The 12,793-nt window shown below is 43.4% G+C and overlaps 1 protein-coding gene across 5 annotated transcripts in view; it reads left to right on the top strand.

Moving 5' to 3' along the window:
• Positions 1-11,980, top strand: part of DPP8 (dipeptidyl peptidase 8) — a 41,019-nt gene extending 29,039 nt beyond the window's left edge. For 3 of the 5 annotated variants that reach the window (XM_050967463.1, XM_050967465.1, XM_050967464.1), the window contains exons 16-21: positions 186-331; positions 1,024-1,170; positions 2,108-2,260; positions 4,887-5,029; positions 5,742-5,853; positions 6,789-11,980. In XM_050967463.1, coding sequence (XP_050823420.1) covers positions 186-331; positions 1,024-1,170; positions 2,108-2,260; positions 4,887-5,029; positions 5,742-5,853; positions 6,789-6,911 — 824 coding nt within the window. In that variant the 3' untranslated portion in view covers positions 6,912-11,980. Of the gene's footprint in view, positions 1-185; positions 332-1,023; positions 1,171-2,107; positions 2,261-4,886; positions 5,030-5,741; positions 5,854-6,788 lie in introns of those variants that run through there. The other 2 variants (XR_007776277.1, XR_007776276.1) reach the window with 2 other exon arrangements.
• The last annotated feature ends 813 nt before the right edge of the window (positions 11,981-12,793 follow it).

The following is a 12,793-nucleotide window of genomic DNA, read 5'->3' as shown; positions in this document are numbered from 1 at the left end:
GGGAAGTCCTATGGCCAGTGCTATACAGGAGGTCAGATGAGATGATCACAATGGTCCCTTCTGGCCATAAGACACAACAATCCTGCCTCATGCTGGCATCAGCTGTAGTGTAGACAGGGCTGTGAGCTCCCACTGTCCATCAGGTCCTTGTTAAAATGGGCCCATTTCTTCTTGCCTGCCTGCAGGTCCTCTTCCCGACTATATTCCCCCGGAAATCTTCTCCTTTGAGAGTTCCTCAGGCTTTACACTGTATGGCATGATGTACAAACCTCACCACCTACAACCTGGGAAAAAATACCCCACTGTCCTCTTCATATACGGAGGGCCTCAGGTGAGTGCAACGTAATAGAGCCTAATAGAAATACCTGCTAATTTTTGTCTCTTTTACTTACTGTTCCTGAGATGGGATTGTGGCGGGGGTTGACCCTGACTGACCATGAAACAGACTTAAAGCATTTTCTGTACCTTAATTTTACTGATGGAGGAGAAATGCACGGCATCGTCAAGGCAGTAAGGCTGGAGGGATAAATCTAATGGGGGACCACAGCCCTGCAAAATCACCATGAGGATTTACCATCCCAGGCACAAAATGATTCACCTGGGTCCTGGAAAACCCAATATTTCATATACCTGGGAGCAGGGAAAAACTCTCCTCAGATGAGGGGGATGAGTAGAATTTCGGAAAGCTGCCGTGCAGCACTGAACCTGATCTGTGCCTCTCAAGGGGAAGATGTTGGGAAGAACCACTTGGCTCCTACCCCTGCAAAGGAGAACTTGGTACCTCTACACATGTGCATAAAGAGAGGTGCGAAGACAAGGGGCCTGGATTTGTCACAGCCCTCACAATGAGGGGGTAAATTCTGTCTGTGCGTGACTTGAGCTAAGACACTGGGGACGGTACCAAACAATCCTGAATCGGATTAAGAGATGAGCAGTCAATTTGGTAGCTTGTAGCCCCTTGTACTTATTTCCAGTGGTCTGTCTGGTGTTGCTCTGTTAATATTTCCAGTTGTGTCTTTCCAGGTGCAGCTGGTGAACAATCGGTTTAAAGGAGTCAAGTATTTTCGCTTAAACACACTGGCCTCGCTGGGTTACGTAGTTGTTGTAATTGACAACAGGGGATCCTGCCACCGAGGGCTTAAGTTTGAAGGTGCCTTTAAATACAAAATGGTAAGTGGTGGGATGTATGCCAGTGTCCCAGCGTGGTTCTGAGCAATGCAGCCTGCTCCTTGGCTTTCAGATGGGGAGCTGGGGGGGCGAGTCTTGGTGTGTCATCCTACAGAAGAAGGCTGACGTGCTAGCTTGCCTTAGTGCCCTGGCAGTGATTCCAGTGCTTCTTACACAAAACTGTAGAGTGTTCCACTCCCTGGGCTTGTGAGGGGGTGGACACATCTAACCGGTATGAAACTGGGGAGGAAAACTGATAGCGAGAGAGGATATAAAGTATAAGGCATATAACCGCATCTGCTTCAGGGTATAAGCCAACCTCTGACATGGGTGAGTTAGTCCCTAACTTTCCATTGTGGTCTTTCTGAACCCACTCCCGTTGGCAAAGGTGGGATACCTTCAGACAGATGATGGATCGCTCCACTATAGGGCCTGGCGATTCCTAGGGTCCTGTTTGTAGAGGAAACCTGCTCAGCCCCGAGCTCTGGAGGGAAAGGAAGTGCCATCTTTGTGTTGCTTTGCAGGGATGATGTGCACGTGTTTTGAGGGGGGCAGTTGTGTCAGTTTGATGCACAGAGCCAGAATCTGGCCCTAGATGTTGTAGAGGAATTTGTCTCTGAGGTTAAGAAAGTCCCTTCCCCCAAACAAGAACAGCACAGACCAGAACACCACACTTACGAACGTTTCCCATGAGGAAGCTGAGTGGGGTGGAGGGAAGGTGCCCTTACATGTACTTACCTACATGTCCTCTGGGGAAGGGGCAGTCCTTTGGTTCCATGTTTGTACCATGCCCAATGGGGGTCCAATCCTGGAATGAGGCTCCTAGGTGGTATTGCAATAGAAATCATTATCATAATGTGCAAAGCTGATTGTTGTTTGGAAACTCTGAGAATCCTTTTGTCAAGAACTAACCAAAAAAAAAAAATTCTTTGTCCAACAGGGTCAAATAGAAATTGACGACCAAGTGGAAGGGCTGCAGTATTTAGCATCCCAGTATGACTTCGTTGATTTAGACCGAGTTGGCATTCATGGCTGGTCCTATGGAGGATACCTGTCTCTGATGGCATTAATGCAGAGGTCAGACCTCTTCAGGGTACGTTAATATATCATGGGCTTATCTCTGTGGCACAGGAAGGATGTTTCTTAATCAGATTATATCTCTATGTGTTTGTAGATACAAAGACTTTTGAACTGTAAACACTGAGTGCTGTGCGTGTGCAAAATAGTCTGGTTTTTATTTCACCCCAGGATACAAACAGTGGAAGGGCATTGGACATAACAAAGTTACCACAGAGTAAATTTCCATTTCCAAAGTACATTTCTACCTGGTGTGGACCTAAAAATATTTCAATTCAAACTTTTGTACTTAGATATTTTTTTGAATGTAGACAGTATTCACTGTTACAAAATTATTGCTTTCAAATTCAAGGTACCGTATATTTTTAATCTGAGTTTCAGGATATATTACAGTAAACAGATATGACTGTGTGTGACCTTGAATAAGTCATTTTGTTTTACCGTCTGTAATACGGGAATAGTATGTTCCTATACCATAGCATATTGTGAATGTCAGTTAGCGATTGCAAAGCAGTTAGGCTTTGTTTGCTCAGAGATTTTGTCTCTATATAACTGTTGGTTGCAGCATGAGAATTTTTTTTAACAGTTATACCAATGCATCTCCTAGTGTGGACTCAGTTATACTGGTATAGCCAATTATTCCCCTTCCAATACAGGATTAGCTATGCTAGTGTAAAGCATCTTTATACTGGTATAAGTGTGTCCACACTAAGGATGTTATACACTTTATACTGGTATTGTTAAAGTGATGCTTCTGTGTCTAGACAAGGCATTAGAGCAGGGGCGGGCAAACTTTTCGGCCTGAGGGCTGCATTGGGTTTTGTAAATTATATGGAGGGCCGATTTGGGGGGGGGGGGGGGCGCGTTGTGGCCTGGCCTCCACCTCCGGGACTCCTGCCCCATCCACCTCCCCTGCATCTCATTCCCTGATGGCTCCCCTGGGACCGCTGCCCCATCCACACACCCCACTCCCTGTCCCCTGACCCCCGCCACCACATCCAACCCCTCCTCTCATTCCTGACAGTTGCCCTGGGAGCCCAGCCCCATCCAACCACCCCTTCTCCCTGTCCCCTGACTGCGCCCCCACCCCCCACTGCCCCATCCAACTTCCCCCTCCCTGACTGGCCCCCCGGGATCCCTGCCCCCATTCAACCCCCGTGTCTCCCCCCCCCCCGACTGCGCCAACCCCCATCCACACCTCTGTCCCCTGACCACCACCTTGAACTCCTCTGCCCTCTATCCAACCCTCCTTGCCCCCTTACTGCGCTACCTGGAGCACCGGTGGCTGGCAGCACTACAGCCGCGCTGCCCGGCTGGAGCCAGGCCATGCCACCCCCACTACGCAGCACAGAGCACCGGGTCAGACCGGGCTCTGCAGCTGCACTGCCCCGGGAGCTCCCAGAGCATTGTGCCGGTGGCGGAGCAAGCTGAGGCTGCGGGGAAGGGAGGACAGCAGGGGAGGGGCCGGGGGCTAGCCTCCTGGGCCAGGAGCTCGGGGGCCGGGCAGGATGGTCCTGTGGACCGGATGTGGCCTACGGGCCATAGTTTGCCCACCTCTGCATTAGAGGTTCTTAGATGAAAGGTGCTAAAGAAGTGCAAAATACAATTATAATTGTTGATTTTTGTGTCAAACTAACAGTATGCATTTTGTTCTTTGTGGCTCTTCTTGCTTCCTTGCAATGTGTAAAGCAGGCCTGAAAGACCTTTAAAATATTTATTTTACCTTAAAAAATATTTTCAATGTCAAGTCTCTTTCCTGGTTTTGTTGGCGGTCTTCCCAGGAGCATACTGACATGTGGCGTGGTAGCTATCTCAGCCCTTAACTGAAGAGACTGGGGTTGTCAAATCCTGGAGAGCATTTTCTTCCAGGTATCTGTCAGGCATTTGGTGGATGGAGGTATTGCAGACAAAAACCAGGCCTTTCGCTGGTCTCAATGACAACCGCTTCCCCTCTCCCTCAGGTTTCACTTCTTCAGTGTAGTTCCTGGTTCATCCAAAGGGCCTCCAAGGACGAACAGGGTTTGAATTTCTAATGCAAGTCCTTTTCTAACCTGGGATGGTTACGCTGGTGTGGCCATTCCAGTATAGCTAATGCGGATGCGATTATATACGTTTAAAAGTGCTTATCCTGGTACAGCTTATGCTGGTTTGGGGAGCTGATATAAACTCAGTGAAAATGTCAGTGAAAGATCAGTCTCCTCTTCCCGCAACCGAGGTAGCTATGAGGTGGTAAAACTTGTATGTGTAGACCAAGCCAAAGAGAGGCTGTTGGTGCCAGAGCCTGTGCCGGTGTAACTGGTTGTGGAGCCATGGTGAGTTATACAAGCGGAGTCCCTGGCCCTGTGTGTGTGAGAGGGAGGATGAGAGACGCTCCTCCCTCACCCCGTGCCTTTTGCAGGTCACTTAGGTTGGAAAAGGTGCTTTGTTGCTTTGTGTTGGGTCATTAAATGACCATTGCTTTTTATTTTTGATTGGTTACCTTATTGCCAATGCCTTTCAGAGCAGGCTTTGTCACTGCAGTGGTTTCTTTTCAGAGTGCACATACATATCCGTGGGTGTTATGTGCCCCCTTTGGGCGATCACAGCTGGACGTTGTCAGTAGCTGTGCTCCCTGTATCCCTTTTTTATGTTGGAACTTCCAGGTTGCCATTGCTGGAGCACCAGTCACACTGTGGATATTCTATGACACGGGCTACACAGAGCGTTACATGGGACACCCTGATCACAACGAGCAGGGATATTATCTAGGATCAGTGGCCATGCAAGCGGAGAAGTTTCCTTCGGAGTAAGTTCAGTGCCCTCTCTCCCCCGCCCCCTGCCAGTGACATTCAAACCTACACCCACATTTTTATCTCCTAGTTCTTGGCAATTAAAGACTGAAACCATAAATGCCAGTATTAAAACACCACGTAATAAACTTGAATGGATATTTGCATAATTACAGCCCTTCCAAGTAATCCCTTTTATACTGGCTGTAATTAAAGAATATGTCTTATGCATAAAGAAATGGCAGACATAACTTCAATTATGTAATGAGCTCCTCAGTCTGAGCGGCATTGAACCAAGCAAAAAGATGTATTTGATAAAAATGCTTTATCCTAGCGGTAAGGGCATATCTGTATGTATGTGTTTAGAATGCAAAGATGTTGCTATGTCCTGCTAAAGAATTAGTGTCCAGTGACGATTTGAGTGCATATAAACCAATTTTAGTATCCCCTCTCAAAAATGTTTGTGGGGAGGTTAAAGTAGGTACGCAAATATAAGGCCCAGTCCTGATTTGTATATGCAAAAAACTCCCAGGGAAGGAAAACCTGGCATTGGAAGCCAGTGGTATTGCTGCCTGAGAGCAGTCTGCAGGATTGGGCCATTTGTTTTGCAATGCTTAAACCAAAAGGAGTGTTTCTGTGATTAATATTTTTGTAAGGGACTCGCACAGTTTGCAAAATGACTGGAAAATTCCAGGAAGCACCTAAACATTTTTCTCCTGCCTTTCTCAGACCACACCGTCTGTTGCTGCTGCATGGCTTTTTGGACGAGAATGTTCACTTTGCACACACAAGTATATTGCTGAGTTTTTTAGTGAGGGCTGGAAAACCGTATGATTTACAGGTAAGTGGTTTCTAAACTGCGAGAACCTGGATATGAAAATGATACAGCTCTGCTTGGGTTTGTAGTAGGGCTGAGGAAACCCAGGCTGTGTGCATGGAGTGTATTTGATCTGTTGTGGATCATAAACATCTAATGACGAGATTGGGGGATTAAGAGCCTACTCTAAAAACTGAATGTTTTTTCCACATCCAGCTCAAAATTAATATCAGGATGGGCAATGAAGTGTGTTAACATTTGGTTTAGCCATTTCGACTCGTTTGTGTTTACACTCACTGTGGATTTGGAAGAGGAAGGAAGTAGTTGTAGGTTTTTTCCCACCAAGTTCTGTTCTACAGATAAATAAGAATATTGTAAAAGGGAAATTTCTCCTTTGAGTGCTGAGATTTTGAGGTTTCAGTCCCTGCGCCAAGAAGAAAACATAGACGTTCCCTAACCATGCTGCTCGTCCGTCCAGCCTGCTGCCCTGCTCTTGGGGGTGGCAGGCCAGACACATCACCAGCATCGACCTGGTTGTAGCTCTTCCCTCTCCTCCCTTCACCCTTCCATCAAAGAGATGAGGACAGTTTTTTATTTGGTATTTTTTATTGCAACAAAAAATGTTCAAGTTACACATTGATCCAGCATTTTACTATAACTACTAATGGTTTCCCTGCAAATGGGGTTCTCTAGATCCCGGGTTGCCTCCACCCTCCCTTTTTTTATTGCTTCTTGGGAGAGGGGTGCTGAATCTCTCTCTCCTCCCCCTCTCCCCACCCTCCCATTGTAACATGGAAGTCACGATGTGGAAAGGGCCGAGAACCCCTACTCCATATCAAACATGCTTCTCTAATCTCTCTCACAGGTCCTTGCACATCATTAACCTGTGTCAGGTAACTGGTTTCTGAGCTGCTGTTAGCCGGTTGTGTGTGTTCATGACTCTTTATTTTCTATTTTAGATTTACCCTCAAGAAAGACACAGCATAAGGGTCCCCGAGTCTGGAGAGCATTATGAACTCCATCTGCTGCATTATCTGCAAGAGAATCTTGGCTCTCACATTGCTGCCCTGAAGGCAATGTAATTGTGACCTCTGTGGAACTCTGATACACTGGCTGCTTAACCAAATGAGGAAATTGATCTTTAGAGAAAATAGAACAGAATGTTGCATTTTGGTGCCTGCCACATCTGCACACACACGCACACACAGACACTTTTTTTTTTTTTAAGTAAACTAGGTGCCATACAAGGAAACTAGAGTACAATGGCCTAATAATTTTTAAAATGGGAATAAAATCAAATGTCTGTGGCATGCAGCAGTACCATGCAAATTCTTTTGGAAGAAGCTGAAAATTCAGTAACACATTTCCACCACACCATATCTTCAGCATCTGAAAACACTGAGCTGTACGAGTCTAACTGGTGTATTTTTTTTACAGTGTGTTTCTCAGTTTCTTACAGCAAGGTAATTCTGGATGATTCGCTCACTCATGGCAAAAATCTGTCTGGTTACAACTTGGATAGCATTTAAAAATGTAATGTGTAATAGTTTATGCTTTGTGCAAGGGATGTCTGGCTCATTAGGAATTAGCTGCATATTAGACACATAATATAACCAGACGTTGGGGATAATTATTTTTAAAAAGAAAAACTTTTTTAGCTGCCTCCTGAAGAAGATTATAATTTGGTTTTAACTAAGATCAGGCCAGTTTTTTCAGTGAGCTCATCTCTGTGTAGTGCAAATCTTGCTGCTTTTTTTCTTTTGTAGCGTGATAAACAGCTTGTACCTGATTTCACACAGAGAGGTGAAAAATGTATTTTACAATAACATGGGCAGAAAAGTTAGCCTTGTATGCTGAGACGCAAACTAGTTTTAAGCCAAACAGCTGAAACTTGGTATATTTCTCATATTTTAAAAATACTGCCTATTCCCATGGACTTATCTCCCAATGTGTATTTTGGAGCTGTTTTCAAAATACTTTCCTATCTCAGCAGGTGAGTGTATAAATATTCCCCCACTAAGATTTTAAAATTCCAACACCGAAGTGCAAGTCTCCACTGGGGAGTTGGTAAGATGGGGGCCTATCAACACTACATTGAAGCAATGCAAATGGTGTTTTATTAATTTTTTTGTTGTCATTATTCTAGCATTATTCTCAGATCAGTGTAGAGAGTGTTTATTGTCTTTGTCACCCTACTACCATGTATATATACACACATACACAGACTCCATCACCCTTGAGTCGTCTCTAGCGCTGCGATGTAGCATGGTCGTATGCTGTCCTCCGAGAGAAACCCTTGTCCGTGTTGCTTAAGGTAGTGCTGCTAGAACCTAGCACCCTGCAATGTAAAATCACATTAAAGCACAATTTTCTTTGCTAGTGTGGTTTTAACTGTGATATGGACTTGGCTGAAAAATGTGAAGTGTTTGAAAATACTTTTAACTTTCAAAATGTTGCTTAAAATAGAACTCCATAGTCAAATTATTACTTTTAAACCAGAAAACTGTGCCTGGGGTTTGTGTTAGCGTCCCATCATTTTTAGGTACTTTCTTTTAAAAAACCAAGAAAGTTTTCCCTTCTATTTTGATGCTACAGAGAGAGAAGCAGAGCAAGATTCTCTTTTCATCTTTTGAAATCTGGATGCTCTGTGGCTTGTGTTCCTACTTGAAATACCCCACATATTGTAGCAATGTGCTTTAATAACTTTTGTAGGTGTATGAATGATCAGCGGATCCTAGAACTCTAACATTTAAAACAATAGACCCTGATCTTGGTGTTCGTGATACTGGTATTAACTGGTAATAACTCCACTGGAATCATTGGAATCACCTGGATATAGGAGCTGTGTAAGAGACAGCAGAATCAGGTCCATTGGCTTATGCTAAAGGTAGTCAAAGCAAACACTCTTCCTGTAAGCATATACCATTTTTTTTCCCTAGATTACACACAATTATTCTGAATTGGACTGATGATATTTCAAGTTCTGTAATTTACACCAATAGCATATGGAAAATAGGTTTATAGGTTTTTATTTTGGGCAACTGGGGGAATGTAAGGGGCCCAATACCTACACAGTTTTCTCTGTACCAACAATAGCTAATTATTGTAACTGAAGTGAATTCCCTTCAGAAAAAGCCGGCATTTTCAGCCATCCTATGGCATGTGCTGTAGTTAGTATTTACAGACAAGCTGGTACATTGATAAGCTTGAAGAATAACAGTGCGCCAGTTAGTATAAAAACTACAAATTTGTTACTATGGTATCCCACCTGGTTCTTTACGTATTTATGCTGAGATGTGTATATGCATATATCTATGGGCATGTCTGCGCAGCAAAAGAAAACCCAGGGTAGCAAGTCTTAACAGCCCAGGTGAACTGGCTCAGGCTTGCACTGCAGGCTAACAATAGGAGTGCGGACATTCAGGCTTTAGACTCTGGGACTCGCACTGCAGGTTCTTTTGTTGCTGTGTAGACGTCCCCTGCATCGGTCCATATATATGTATATGTATAAAATAACACATGGATGGTATCACATTTTCCAAGGTTGTTTATATTTTGTTCAATGTTAAATTAACTTGCGTTTGGGGGTGTATTTTTGTTCCTCCTCCAGAGATTCTCTCTTGAATATAAATATGTATGATTCTGAAGTAAAAATCAATTCTTTTGTACAGAATGGGCTCTATGGAACAGTGCTTACAGCAAAGGTGGAATTAAATGCGATTCTGGTAATCAGATCTAGATTTTGATTTAGCACTGAACATAACATTGCTTACATGTAACTTTTTAATAATGCATTCTCTTTATTTTAATATATATCAGAAAACTATTAAAGTACCAAGTATGTCCTCTGTTTTGCAACATAAATTATGTTTTCCTTTTCTACAAAAATAATTTCCTTTACAGCTATCAGGCACTTTAAAACGCCATGTTTTCTTTCATTGTGAAAATGCTGGAAGGATTTACTATCAGTATTTAAGATTTCTGTGCAAAGGATGCTTGCCACATGTAACGGTGATGAAAGGTATATCCCATAGGGTCTGATCCAGCTCCCATTGACGGTAATGACCGAATTCCTGTTTGTTTAAAGGGGCACAATGAAGTCCACAGGGAATGAGCACTGCCTTGTGTAATACTAAGTGTGAGTCCATCAAAACTGGAGACGCTGCTTACCAGATAAGAATACTATATCGTGCTTGGTTTTGGTGGGACGAGCCACAGCTAAGATCAGCAGTTCTGCACCTATTGCCAACTGTAAGCCAGTCTTCCTATGCTACAGTTCAGTATCAGTCCGGAGTACTGTATACGATGGCAGTGTTACTGCAGTATCAGTCTGGAGTACTGTGTATGATGGCAGCGTTACTGCAGCATTTTGGATGCTTGGAATTGCCTAAAGCCAAGTCCAAAATCTCTGGACTGAGGAGATGGCATTTTCACCCAAGAGGAGTTGAGTTGCCCATAATATTTTACATTTGGATTTATTTTAAATTGTTTTTGTTTTGTGGACTTACTTTCAAAATGGCCAAGTTGTAATGTTACTTTAAATGTTAAGCAGGGCTTGTGAACTCCCTAGACAGGAAGTATGAGAACAGAATATTCCATGGAGGAGAGATCACCACCTTGCCCCACGAAATAAATCCCTAGCTGGGAATGTCTGAGGGGATGTCTACATGGGGATAAGAAAACGCCTGGATGGCCCAGGTCAGCTGACTCAGGCTTATGGGGCTTGGGCTCCATGGCTGAAAAATGGCTGTGTAGATGTCAAGAATCCCAGAGCTTGAGCTCCAGCCTGAGCCCAAACGTCTGCACAGAGATTTTTAGCACTGCAAGCCTGAGCCAAATGAGCCCACAGCTTTTTATCCCTGTGTAGACATACCTCTTGAGTTCAGCGGGGTTACTCCCAGCAATAACCACTACACCTAGTGATGTATGATAGCAAGAGTGGGCCCTAAGTGTTGAATGTAAATCTCTTTTCTATGGCTGCAGGTATCTTTGCATCTTACCACCCAGTCCTGTGACTAATAAAATTACACATTTAACTTTCGCTGAAAAACAATAGAGCATTTATTAAAGGCTGGGTTTTGATGACTGAGGGACTAGTGGTGTTGAATAAGGATGCCAATATATAATCTCTTATGTCTGTTTTCATTGTTTGGAATAGTGTTTGGTTGGCTTCAGTGGGGACAGATTCTGTGGTGTAATGTTTTGAAGTGCTTTCCGTTACTTAAGGAAATCTTCCTTTTAATAAAGAATAGGGGGGAAGGCAGGGAACATTTTAGATTGGGGCAAGTAATCTGCATTTTTTCCACATTTCCAAATATATCATTTGTATTCATATATATATATATATATATATATATATATATTACTCATTGCCTAAAATGACTTCATTTTTATAAACTCTGTTTACTGTCCAATATTAATGAAACAATTAATTCTGATCAGCATGTGAAGCTTTGAAAATAAATTACCTTAATTATACTAAAATGGAAAATGTATTCCCTGCTAATAGGGGCATTTGGGAATAGTGTTAGCAAAGACTTTCCGGATGGGCTTGACGCGTTGGAGGTTTAACTCTTTAGAACTGTGTATGTGTGGTGTGTTGCATCTAGCAAAGAATCCAGCTGTGACATTAACTGACAAAATAGGGTCCTGAGACAACCTGTCAGAGTAAAATGATTGTGTTTCTTGCTGAGCTCTGTGTTCCATGTGGAGAGCAGTATGTTTTGCTGCTAGCATGACACTGAATATTGAGAAGGCAATGACAAGGTGAGGGAAAATCAGCCAGATTAGAGGATGCCTTGAATTGCCTGTTTACTTGAGTTACCAGACCCCTGTCAATACAAGTACTGTATCCGCTGGGGTGCTCTGGGCTGCCATTCTGAAAGGACAGGTCTTTCTGTGGTTTTTACTTTGATGTTCTGCACAGTAGAAGTTCAGGTGTTTAACTGAGAACATAAAGTGCCTGCTGTTTAAACGTTGACTTGTATTAACAAAATTGCATGTCTCACACCCAGTGGGTTTCCCTCCATTTCTAGCTACATGGCTTTTCATCATGTCAAGTGGAAACTTTAGTTTTTTGCCGCGTTTTATTACAAATCCTTTTTGTTGCAATAAAGATGCTGCTAAATAAATTGAACTAAATGTTTTTCTATTTTTAACTGTCTCTTTTCTTGATTTAGTGGTGTTTATTGAAGAGTATAATTAAGTCCCCACACTCCGATTCCACCCTGGAGAGTGGCAGTGATGTTAAGTGTGTGAGTGTATTAAATTCTAGTGATTTTCTTATCTTCACCTGTGACTAGGTAAATCAATGTAAATAGGAGGATTGGCATGTGCTTGGATTAACTACAAAGTGTTTTCTGTTGGGACAAAAAGGGAATGAATTCAGCTGTCCTGTGCCAATAGATTCTGTGCAGTTAACAGCCCTGGTAGCCACCAGTTGGTGCTGCAGCACAGGGTAAGGTGCATCGTTAGTCATGTTAAACACAATGGGCCAGATCCACAGCTGTTGTCAACTGGCGCAGTTCCATTGCTGATTTACATCAGCTCAAGATCTGGCCCAATATGGGAATTGAACACAACAGAGAGACTTGCTGGAGCTTGATTCTAGTCTTGCATGCATAAGTGTATGACTGCATCCTGCCGAATCTGATCTGCAGGCGTGACAGCCAATGATTGTAACTTGCGTGCCTAGTACACTGAGCATCTGCATGTCAGGGATTTGAATTTGGCAACAGATCTTGTAGGGCATAGAAGATAGCAATGGGAAAAGACATGTTGCACTTTGCAAGTGGATGACTTGAGGGGACGCCTCTGCTTTTGCGCTGACACTATGCTTGAGCTTAGCCAAAATAGTTCAAGGTCTCTGGGGTCTTCCCTTGATGTCTGAGGATTTTGGTAGTTTCTTGTTAAGGCGAAAGAATGAAATGTGTAATTAGCTGTGCAGCAAAAGGAGAACATTCCC

Source organism: Gopherus flavomarginatus, chromosome 9, assembly GCF_025201925.1.
Source record: "Gopherus flavomarginatus isolate rGopFla2 chromosome 9, rGopFla2.mat.asm, whole genome shotgun sequence".
Classification (NCBI taxonomy): Eukaryota; Metazoa; Chordata; order Testudines; family Testudinidae; genus Gopherus; species Gopherus flavomarginatus.
This window is presented reverse-complemented; position numbering and strand designations above follow the sequence as displayed.